Genomic DNA, 12,246 nt, shown 5'->3' with positions numbered 1-12,246 from the left:
ATCCAAATTGTCCTTGAGTGTGAATGGTTGTTTGTATGTGTCCCCCGCCTACTGCCCGTAGTCGACTGGGATAGGCTCGAGCACACTCGCGACCCTCGTGAGATGAAAGCAGTTCGGATAATGGATGGATAGCTGGACGTACCTCGCCCTGCCATTTATGAGTTCGTAAATGGATATTCAAAGCGGCAGATTCGTTCGGACGCCAAATGGGAACAATATTGATCGCCTGGATTGTGAAAGCCAATTGATCAAGCTGTAATGAACCCCCAAAATGTGACCAATCTGAAAAGCTGAAGGGCGGGGGGCATGAGAAAGGTTCCCCGTTTTCCCGCTTTGTGTGTCGAATGTGCCGACAGGCGCCCCAAGAAGCCAACGTTCTTGGCGCAATGGCGGCCCCCTTTGTTGTTCAGGCTCACTGAGTAAATGCTTCTTTTCTGCCTTTCTTTCGCACAATGCAACGACTGCGAGAGGACATTGCTTCTTCAAATAACCCCACGATCGCCTCCTACGACGTCTCCTTGGAATTGGGAAGCACTTAGTGTCGATGCGTGAGCCCCGAAAGGCTTCGTGCAATGCGATGGAAGTAGTAAGTGACCGTTGTTTGTAATCCGCCAATAAATAAAAGACAACAAAGTGTTTGGCATCACTTGGCGGTTGGCTGCTTTGTTTCGTTTCGTGGCTCGATTGGGTAACATTAGCTGACGATTGCACAGGCGTCGCGCTAAATTCTAAGATGAGCAAATGTCATTTGGATGCGATTGAAGTCGGGCGGTGCGTGAGGTGGTCGTCGCGGTTGGAGGGAAATGCTCGCTTGCACAGATCGAAAGCCAACTTGCTGCCCGAATGTCGACATTCGACTGTTTATTGGTTGTAAAAAGTCACTAAATTCCCCTGCGACGCCCCAGTTCCGAAGCTAATGAATGCCTCGCAAATGCAGCTAACGAGTATCCGACATCACGCACAACAAGTCGGCCATCTAAAGGCTGCTGCTCGTTTGTATGCACCCTTTTTGTGCTTTCGCACTTCGGGCTTGTTTTCGCTACTCGAATCAGAATGTGCTAAAGAGCGCGATTGCGGCGACAAGCTAAGCTAACGTTAGCTCTCCTCAGCTGCGGAAGTTTGGTCTTAAGCTCGCCATTCATGTCCAAAAGTCAAGCTTTGGCAGTTGCTCAACACGTTCAACTGTAAAAACGAGTTCCAAGCGTAAAGCACACTTGCTGCTGTGTGCGCTAACAAGATTCTTTAGTGGGAATGCATCGACTTCCCTTAGCTGTATTTACACACTTGGCATACGTCAAGATAATACGAAGATAAACATGTACTAAAGCTCTAGATGTTTTGGCTTTACACCTCCAACATCATCCCACATAACAACCATCGGAATCATCTTGTTTTTAAAACACAAAACGCTCGAGTCAACTGTGCAACGCTCGAGTCAACTGTGCAAATGGTGCACAGAAACATTTGTGCAAAGGCAATGTTCATAAACTCATTGAATGACAATGACTTGAAAAAGGCCTTTAAAGGTCACCGCCATGCCATGGCAGGTCAGGTGCCACCCACAAGCTTGAAGTCTCCTACTCTTTTTGTTTTCAGATGTAAACCTGAACAGCATTCGAGCCGGCTGCGGCCGTTGGCGTCATGGGCCTGGACTTTGATGTGAAGACCTTCTGCCACAACCTGCGGGCCAGCAAGCCGCCTTACGAGTGCCCCGTGGAGAGTTGCCGGAAGGTCTACAAGAGCTACAGCGGCATCGAGTACCACCTGTATCACTATGACCACGACAACCCGCCTCCTGTGCAGGCCACGCTCCACAAGAAGCGCAAGGGGCGTCCGCCTCGTGTGTCCCTCGCTGGCTCGTTGGATTTGGATGATGGAGGCCTTGGACAAGGAGGGGGGCAGGGGCACGGCGGGAGTATGACTCACAGCCCCGGACGCTCCGAGCCTTCGCATTCCCCCGGCAGGGACGCCATGACGTATGCCCAAGCGCAGCGGATGGTGGAGCTGGAGATCCAAGGACGCGTTCACCGCATCAACATTTTCGAGAACATTGACGTCGTGTCAGAGGAGGACAGCGACGCTGAAGATGACCCGCCGTCAGTCACCAACTCTGGGGGTGTTTGTAACGGGAGTGACGGAGGAAGCGGCGAGGGAGGAGGCGCTGGCAAGGACCGGCCTGACGTTCCGTCCTCCAACGGGGGCAAATCCACGCCCAAGTCCGGGAAGCATAAAAGCAAAGAGAAAAAGAAGGACGGCTCGGCCTATCACCACGGCGCCCAGTCGGGGCCTGCGGTCAAGCTGCCCGAGGCGGTCTTCCGTGAACTGGATCAAGACAGGCCTGACGCTCCTCCCCGCCCGTCCTCTTACTACAGGTCAGACTTGCGCAAAGAAAGTCACCTCATTTTCATATTTTAAGAATCGATTCATAGATGAATCGGATAGAAAATGTTTCAAAGTTGTAAATGAAAGTGGTTTGTAAGTTTTACCCTTTCTCATAAAACAGCTGTTGTTTAACTAAAGTGTCCAAATCGTAATTATTATTCTCTGATTTCTGTAGTCCTTCATGAAAGCGTTTGGTTTTAATCAAAACAATACATTTACAAATATCAGGAAAACATTGACCAAATCAGTAAATGAATCGATTTCATGAAGGTTGCTGAGTTAATCCCTCTTGTCTGATATTGCTCAATTGTTTTTTTTTGTCAATAAACAATACCAAAAAAAACAAGAATTGGTTAGTAAACAGTTACTTGGAAATGAGGGTTTTGCAATATACTTTATTGCAAAACAACATTGTATCAGATTACTTGATGGAAAAATCGATAGAATAATTGAATCTAAAAAATATTTGAATGTGACGGTTATTCTCCAGATTTTGTAACTTTTTTTTGTTACCTTTCCCCAGCTTTTTACTAAAAGCGCTCCATTTTTGTTTAGAAATGTTTTGAAATATTGTTCAAGTAGTCAGTTTTAATAAGTTGAAATGTCTTTAATGCACGCTGACTAGAAGATGAGCTTCGGTAATTGTGGATCGCCTGGGTTGTTAGCAGAAGAACAGAGAGACTGAAAATGAAATGGAATGAAAGGCTTCCTGTTGAGGTTCGTCGTCACATCTTCAGCAGGCTACTGGTCGGGAGATGCTAAAGGGAAAGATCAATATTGATAAAATAGCCCAGCTTTATTTGTGAGCCATCAAGTGAAATGTGTCGCAGTACACAAGTGGCCTAGACGTGACTGATGCCACGCGTGTTTTGCTTCAGGTACATGGAAAAGTCTGTGGAGGAGCTAGACGAGGAGGTTGAGTACGACATCGACGAGGAGGACTACATCTGGCTGGACATCATGAACGACAAGCGGCGGATGGACGGCGTCACGCCCATCCCTCAGGAGGTCTTTGAGTACCTCATGGACCGTCTAGAGAAGGAGTCTTACTTTGAAAGCCATAATAAGGTACTCGAGCAAGCGGAGCACCGCAAGTTATTTTCCACGGGACTGCTCAAAACTCTCTCTCATTTTTTTTTAATGTGATTATTTCCCTTTGTGTGTGATAATCAATGTTGTCGATTAATTGTTGCACCGCTTGTAGCCGGTCTCATGTGAGCTCACTGTTGTCTCTACCAGGCAGACCCGAGTACCCTGATCGATGAGGACGCCGTATGTTGCATCTGCAATGACGGCGAGTGTCAGAACAGCAACGTGATCCTCTTCTGCGACATGTGTAACCTGGCCGTCCACCAGGAGTGCTACGGCGTGCCGTACATCCCGGAAGGCCAGTGGTTGTGTCGTCGTTGCCTGCAGTCGCCGAGTCGAGCGGTGGACTGCGCCCTGTGCCCCAACAAGGGAGGAGCCTTCAAACAGACGGACGACGCGCGTTGGGCCCATGTGGTGTGCGCTCTCTGGATCCCGGAGGTCAGTTTCCACAGGCCCATCATGTATTGAGCCTCAGTTCGGCGAATGACCCTTGTTGTTTTTCTTGGGGAACAACATTTTGACTTTAGGCACCACCATTATTATTTTTGGGCGGGACAAGGGACTTCAATCATTTTCCGGGCATGGTTCAGTCAAGTCAAAAAAAAAAAAAAAAAAAAAAAAAAAAAAAAAAGCTAAACTAAGTGTACATTTTGTGTGTGCGCTGACTTTGTACTCTCAATGTTTTGCCGCTCGTCAGGTGTGCTTTGCCAACACGGTCTTCCTTGAGCCCATCGACAGCATCGAGCACATCCCTCCGGCACGCTGGAAACTGACCTGCTACATCTGCAAGCAGCGAGGCTCCGGTGCCTGCATTCAGTGTCACAAAGCCAACTGTTACACCGCCTTCCACGTCACGTGCGCGCAGCAAGCGGGCCTCTACATGAAAATGGAGCCCGTCCGAGAGACGGGGGCCAACGGAACCTCCTTCAGCGTCCGCAAGACGGCCTATTGCGACATCCACACGCCTCCAGGATCCGCCCAGCCCTTGGGGTGCGTCGGCGGCACCAGCGGCGCGTCGTCTCAGAGCGAAGGCGAACCGGAGGAGGACGACGAGCCCTCCGTCGGCCACGATGACGACTCCAGGGGCTGGAGCTCGGAGCGGGCTAAGAGGGCAAAGGCCAAGTCGAGAATGAAGATGAAGCGAGCCAGGAAGATATTGGCTGAGAGAAGGGCTGCGGCTCCGGTGGTCTCAGTGCCGTGTATACCCCCTCATAGGTACTGCTCAGCACAAACGCACATTAGTTGGAAATGTCGGAATTTTGGGTCAAATTTCAGCATGAACTTGGACTTCAAAATAACTTGTACATCAATTTGGAACTTAATTTGACTTTTAAACGTTCAATTGGGGTTCAGTACTTTTTGCACTGATTGATTTTTTTAACAACAGGTGTTTTGTCACTGAATTGACTCGAGACATTTCCTGGTTCAATTAGAATTGGTATTTAAACTGCCGTCTTCCTCATACTGCTCGCATTATGAGACCAAGACAGCACCTCATGGGAAGGTTGAATTTGACCCAAAAGCACCATTCATTATATGATGCGCCATGACGACCAAAATATAGTAATTCAGTTAACCCGTGTTTGATTTGATTCAGGCTAAGCAAAATCACCAGCAACTTAACGGTACCCAGGAAGAGCCAGTTCATGCAACGGCTTCACAGCTACTGGACCCTCAAGAGGCAAAGCCGCAACGGCGTACCACTGCTGCGGCGGCTTCAAACGCATCTGCAGTCCCAACGACATATTGAGCCCGTCCCGCCGCAGCCTTCAGCTCAACTTCCCGTGGTACGTTGTGAGCTTACCGCCACTTGCCGTCCTCTCCTGCTCTCACGTTTGATTTTGCCGCTACAGAGGGACTGCGAGGAGAAACAAACGGTATTGAAGGAGCAACTGAAGGCGTGGCAACGACTCAGACACGACTTGGAGAGAGCCAGGTTACTTGTGGAACTCATCCGCAAGAGGGAAAAACTCAAGAGGGAGACGGTGAGATGTGGTGATGGAGTATAATCATTTATTTACATGAGGACTTCCGCATTCTGTGCTTCAAAAGGTTAATTGCACTATAGCAAGGAAGCACTGGTGACAGACTGAACAATGAATTGCTCTGCCACTAGTTAGCGGAAGCGACATAACTAACCTGTGCCTCAACCTTTGAGATTTAAAAAAAAATAAAGGTTGGGAAACGTGAGTCACTACAACCGACAATCATGAGTGTGCTCACTTCAATTAACTGTGGAGTCTCCTTTTTTCTTTTCAGATTAAAATGCAGCAGATGGCGCTAGAGATGCAGCTGACTCCCCTCCTGGTGCTGCTGAGGAGTACGTTAGAACAGTTACAAGAAAGAGACACTAACAACTTCTTCACTGAGCCCGTGCCCCTTGCAGAGGTCAGTCAATATGTTTGTGTATACACACACACACACACAGTTTTTTTTTGTTGTATTTCTGTAAATTAATAAATAAGTACATAAAAGAAGCAGTCATTTGCATTGTGATTTGCAGGTCCCGGACTACCTGGATCATATTGACACTCCCATGGACTTCCAGACTATGTGGAACCTTTTGGAATCCCACCGCTATCTGACTTTTGAGGCATTTGAGGGTGACTTTGGTCTCATTGTCAACAACTGCCTCAAGTACAACGCCAAGGACACGGTGTTCTACCGGGCTGCGTTGCGCCTTCGAGAAATGGGCGGAGTGGTCATTAAAAGCGCCAGGCGGCAAGCGGACAGGATCGGCTTTGACTACGAGACCGGCATGCACCTCCCCCGGGAGGCCAGTCCCGATACGAGACGGGAACTGGAGAGGGAGCGCCAACGAGAGCGGGAAAGAGAACGAGATTGGCCGTTGTCATCTAATGAAGATGGTGAGATGATTTGGCTGCAGAAGAAAAAAAAAAAAAGGATGTTGTCTTTAAACACGTTCATTGGAAGTCGCTTTGTCCCCATCACACATTCGACACAAAATTTCAGGAAGAACCTGTTTAGATGAACTCGACCTTCTCCAAACTTTTGTCTGCACTTGTCCAACTGTTCTCTTTCACTACTCTCCGATAAGGAGCTGAGCTGCAAAATATCCAACAGCTGTTAGAGCCACGAATCGAGCGACAAATGTCCAGGTAGAATCAGAATCGATATTTAACCAGTCGTCTTTATCATGCCGGTAAGATTTTGACAAGTTTAGAGTGTCATGAGAAGCAGGTTCTCAGCTGGAGAGGCACTGACAACAAAGTCAGATTTACACATTTATGAGTCAAACAGAGTGGTGCTTTTTATTAGGTCTTCCAGTCAAATTTTGTGTCTGAAAACATATTGAATACATGAAGAGGGACAACTTCCCTACAACCCTACTCGACCCATTTGCGGAGGGATTGCGCAATCTGAGCCGAATCTGCCATATTTTGCATCTTGCCCATTGAATAGGAACCGACCTTAAATCAGGGACACTTGGATTCAAAACAAAAATCAATAGAAAGTACAGACAAGAGCTAAAATGGAAAATATTTAATCTAATCCTTATTTGACTGGACGTCCCCGATCAGCAGGTTGCAATAAAAATATAGAGAGACTGGAAGACTCGTAGAAAGGCATGGAAGTGAACTTGATTGGTCAAGACCTGCAAAAAGGTACTGAAACATTGAGCAGTTGGACATGTGCATTCAAAAGCTTAGGGACGGCTAACTGAAGTTAACCTGGGATATTCAGCCAAAAGCTAAATGTTCACTTTTTGTGAGAAGCGTGCAAAACGTTTAGCATGCTCATCCCGCCGTAGAGCTCCTGGTGCCGGAGAACAGGCGGCGGCTGCCTTTGGAGGAGCAGCTGCATTACGTGCAGGCTTGTCTGGAGGAGGCCAGCTCGGGGAAGCACAGCATCGGCCAGTCCCGCAGAGCCAAAGCTCTCCGCAAGGAGCTCAGCATCATCAAGAGGAAGCTGGCACATCAGCGAGAAGGCGGCTCGGGCGGGCCCAGGGATTCTCTCGGAGGAGGGGGTGGAGGAGATCGGGGTTCGCTCCCGCATCATCCGTCGTCCACGGGGCACCACGACGAAGGGGAAGAGAGCAGCAGTCAGGAGCTCGGCGGCAAGGGTCAGTATGCTAATTTTACAGTTCAAGTCATTGATGAAAGCAGTTATAACATTTTAAGGGATAGGTGTCCATTTCTTTTTTTCCAATCTGTATTGTGGTTGTGTGCAAAACATCTGAAAAGTTTCTTTTTTTTTGTCATTGTTTTGAACTAACAGATATGAGCGCATCGTCCTCTGCCTTGGCTCCAGAAGTGGGCCGACGGACCTCCGTTCTCTTCTCCAAGAAGAACCCCAAAATGGCCGGACCTCCCAAAAGGCCCGGACGCCCTCCTAAAAACCGGGATCCTGGCTACATTGTAGCAGGGGTCGCCCCCAGTCCCATCGGGCCTCCGCAGTTGCCCATGCTGTCGCCGGGCAGGCAAAGGAAGCGTCCCCGCAGCCCCCGCACCAGCTCCACCTCCGACACTGACAGCGATAATGACGACCTGCTGCCAGGTACTGGAAACACGCTCAAGCATACAATGAATTGTACAGCAGAGATACAAGCAAAATGTCATCACAAACAATTTGTAATATTCCCTCACGTGACAAAAGTCATTGCGTGTTGAGGAACATTCGCTAAGTTCGTCTCCTTTCGGAAAACAAGGTGCTCGAAAAGATCACGTGCAAATACAAAGTTAGATACATTTGAACTGTACCTGACAATCTCTTACTGGATTACAAAAACGTTCTGGAGTCACTGACCGTTTAATTATTACTTCTCCGGTATGTCACGAGAGAGAGCTTATACCTAGCATGGGAGCTTGAAGTTTATTTATACCCATGATTATGACTCATCTGTTTTTTTTTGTATGCTTTTCTTTGTCAAAGGACATGGTAAACGCATTTAAAGTTGCCATTCAATCAAGTTATTAGTTCAATCAATCAATCAATCAATCAATCTGTGCGCGTAGGTCTGCCAAGTAATGGATTTGTCGGAGGGAACCAGCCCGTGACGGAGAGCTTCCGCGTGTATAGAAACGACACGCGTCTTCCGCGTTCCAGCTCCGACTCGGAGTCGACCACCAGCAGCAGCAGCAGCGCCGCCTCCGACCGGACCAGGTCAGATGTCCGTTCTTGTGATCACTGTTTTTGATACATCAAGCTCGAGTGACAAAGGCAGGAGGAATCATTTCCATCTTACTGAAGAATTTTCAATGAGCTTCAAGTACTAGTCATATTACGTAACTATCTGTTAACTAGCTAGCGGTATTTATTCTGGAATTGAGGCACAAACTGAGAGGTTGAAGCGTTTTTGCCATTTTTGAAGGCATCCCAGCTTTGTGTCTTTGTCGGTTTAGGTATTGTGCAGTCACAGGCTTAATTGTCGCATACACCTCTCCTTTCGCGTTGACAGCACGACACCGTCGAAGCAGGGCCGAGGAAAGGCGTCGTTCTCGCGCTCGGCCTTCCAGGAGGACAGCAGCGAGGAGACATCTGGCACTGAAAACGAGTCGTACTCGGTTGGAGGCTCGCGGGGAGTGTCGCATTGTGAGTGGGGAAAAGATCGACGACAAGAAGAGGTCGCTCGGTACTGACCGTGCCCCTTTTTCACACTTTACTGTCAGTGGTGCGTGGGCGGGCGCGGGCGGGATGCTGGATGACCTCGGATGATTACGCATCATTGGAGGCGCTGGACCTGGTGTGGGCCAAGTGCAGAGGCTACCCTTCGTATCCTGCTCTGGTGAGTCCACATGACGTTTGATTGTAGCTGTGGCGGCTTAAAAATGCTGACATCTGTGGGCAGATCATTGACCCCAAAATGCCCCGGGAGGGCGTGTTCCACCGCGGCGTCCCCATCCCCGTCCCACCACTAGACGTTCTCAAACTCGGAGAGCAGATGACCCAGGAAGCACGCGAGCACCTCTTCTTGGTTCTCTTCTTTGACAACAAAAGAACCTGGTTAGTGGTTTGCCCTCTTTATTATGTAAATGTGTTGCAACATTTCTATGGTCTGTTTCTACCTTCAAGGCGGCAGCCACAACTTTACTTACATGGGCCCAATACAGTTTGCCTTGAGTCTCACATTCAGAAATTGTATCTCAAATCACCCTTTTCCATTAAAATCAATGGAAATGCCATTAATCCGTTCCAGCCCCACATTGTGCCGTTATTGTTGTGGTCCCCCTGGCCACCAGGGGGCAGTATAGTACATGCATACTGCCACAAACTAAGCAAAGTTTCACTAGTAAGCAACCAAGTAAGCTGCATTATTTTTCATTTATCACAGAAGATGAAAAATATATGCCTTTCAGAATTATAATTTTTTTTGTCCACTATTTATGTTAAGATGTATGTTGGTTAACATGGTGAACATTGCGACACTGATATTATTGAGTAGCCTGTCTATGGAGTTTTGCATTTTGTGTTTGCCTTAAAATAGTAGGCGGTTCCAAATGTTGACATTCAGTCGACGGTTTTCAGCCTTTATCAGTTCTCGATTTCGATCATCTCCCGCATACTCATCTTGTATGGCGCTTTGGACGGAGAATTGATTAGCACACTAATGGCAGCAGCATCAAAAGTTGTCAGCGCTTTGACCCGATATGGGTTCAGCCACTAAACTTGTGCCGAGTGAGCCCCGTGAGGCGCTTTACATTTTCCTGAGTGTTCACACGCATGTCGCTTGGTGGCCTAGTTTGAACGGAAACTCAGAAAATCATCAAAGAGCCGGTTCACAGAAATGTTTTGAAAGAGGACTGAAGAGGTGGGGGGAACCAGGCCGCTGTTGCTTCTCGTAATGTTGTTGAGGCTGCCTTTTGACTCACCAAGTAACGCCCCGTTACAAGAAACACTGCCAACTCGATCATGTCATGTCAGCAAACACCTTGTAAAACAAAATAGGCTCACCAAGTAACACTGCCAAGACCGTTTCATTTGATAAAAACGGTTAGTCTAAATTGGACCAAAATAAATGTTTCAAAACAAATATGTCTCAAAGCAATTGAAGTGAAATACGTTGGAGGGCGTACCATACTGGCTGATGTGAGGCTTTACGAATGAAATTTGACGCATTAGAAACTCGCGAGGAACATTTTCGTCTTTTTTGGATGGATGGAAATCATTCTGCTGGAATTTGAAAATGAACTGTAATAATTGTCAGACTTCAATGTCGTCGGCCGTGTATTCAGTCATTTCAGTCGATTCTTTGATGGGATTTATTGTTAGGCAAGCAACAAAACATTATAAACAACCAGCATAATAAAACAGAATCACATACACACAGAAAATTATTTAAAGAGCCAAAGCCAGACAAGTAAGTTGGCTATTTTCCAGTCTCTTAACACCAAAAAATTACCAGCGTGGCAGAGTTAACATCGCCGTTAAGATTAGTCCGTAATAACCCTACACGGTTACTAAAAACATTTTCTACGGTCCAATTTACAATCTTTGATTTGAAGTTATGACCTCCTGTTTGATCCAATGTTCATATAATTTTGCGATTAAATTGTTGATGATGAGTTGCTGCGTATTATCTGTAATACATTGAATAAAGAAGGGAAAATGTGAATATTTGCTCTGCAAGTCAATTGTGTGCGACCCCCAAAAAGAGTTAGCATTGTTTCCAGCCTGGTTAGGTCACGTCACATGTCACAATTCTGCATTTTTAGTTGGTTAACACACAACATTTTATTTACAGATCGTAATATGTAGTATATGTCATGTGTTTGGAACTTACTTCCCCCAGCGCTGCCAGCGAAATCCAAGGCTACAAACTTGATTTAGAAGAAGAAAAAAAAAAAAGGGCACTCACTGGAAAGTCAAGTTCAACTGCATTGAGCGTGGCTGACATTCCTTTTCTTGTTTTCTGTGCGTGCAGGCAGTGGCTGCCGCGCTCCAAGCTGGTGCCGCTGGGCGTGGACCAGGAGCTGGACAAGGAGAAAATGCTGGAAGGCCGCAAGTCCAACATCCGCAAGTCGGTGCAGGTGGCCTACCACCGGGCCATGCAGCACCGCAGCAAAGTGCAGGGAGACCCCAGCAGCGAGACCAGCGACAGCGACTGAAAGCACACGCACACACGCATGCACAGGCAGGGTGATGCCGTGGTCACGATTGGTACAGTGTGTGCGCGCCTCACTAGAATTCCCCACGTAATTATGAAAACTACAAGCGGGCATTGGTCGCGCGACTTAGAAACAATCCACTGTGATTGTCTTCAAAACACTTTTTTTTTTAAATCAGAAATGTGAAATGAATGATGTATTTAAATGCGCAAGCCTAAATGTGTATAAAGAGGAGGCTAGAAAACTGGCCGTGCAGCGTGCATGTCAGACGCGCGGCGGACGCAAAGAGCTCGTCCGCATTCGGACGGCAAACAAGCCACAAAATGAATTCCACCTAATTTATTCAATGTGCAGCTCATTACGAGCTCCTGTGGACACTCAGCAGTCTTTTTAAAATTTCATCAGTCCCTCACAATCATGATGTCACTTGTAATCCCAACACTTCCCGTTTTGAAGATTTTGTAATGTCGCATAGGTTGTTAGGTCAACAGCCAAAGTGAGGCAGCAACACGACCTCGCTGTCTCGTCCCAAGATGAGCGCTTTACAGTTTTTATATAAATACAGCTCTCAAAAGAATACCATTTTAATAAAAAAAAAGAAAATCAAACATCTCACTTGTGTGGTCTGCTGTGCTTTTATGTATCTCGACTCGCGGGTTTTTGACTTTCACTGTTCTTCCTTGAGGGCTTGCAGAGTCATCAGCTTCTT

General features: G+C 47.3%; 1 protein-coding gene across 2 annotated transcripts; it reads left to right on the top strand.

The window, feature by feature from the left end:
• The first annotated feature begins 33 nt into the window (after positions 1-33).
• brpf1 (bromodomain and PHD finger containing, 1) lies at positions 34-12,152 on the top strand. 2 transcript variants are annotated; one of them, XM_037279587.1, is made up of 16 exons: positions 34-586; positions 1,597-2,372; positions 3,261-3,450; positions 3,622-3,909; positions 4,169-4,686; positions 5,069-5,258; positions 5,325-5,456; positions 5,731-5,859; positions 5,975-6,338; positions 7,244-7,555; positions 7,711-7,989; positions 8,448-8,595; positions 8,891-9,024; positions 9,102-9,217; positions 9,281-9,435; positions 11,354-12,152. In XM_037279587.1, exons 2-16 carry the CDS (start codon positions 1,642-1,644, stop codon positions 11,535-11,537), a joined length of 3,870 nt encoding a protein of 1,289 aa, XP_037135482.1. In that variant the 5' UTR covers positions 34-586; positions 1,597-1,641; the 3' UTR covers positions 11,538-12,152. The 2 variants fall into 2 exon arrangements, with proteins under 2 accessions (XP_037135482.1, XP_037135491.1); XM_037279596.1 differs by lacking the exon at positions 34-586 and adding an exon at positions 705-996.
• The last annotated feature ends 94 nt before the right edge of the window (positions 12,153-12,246 follow it).

Source organism: Syngnathus acus, chromosome 2 (assembly GCF_901709675.1).
Source record: "Syngnathus acus chromosome 2, fSynAcu1.2, whole genome shotgun sequence".
NCBI classification, from domain to species: domain Eukaryota; kingdom Metazoa; phylum Chordata; class Actinopteri; order Syngnathiformes; family Syngnathidae; genus Syngnathus; species Syngnathus acus.
Note: the sequence above shows the minus strand (reverse complement) of the source record. Positions and strands in the feature narration are given on the sequence as shown.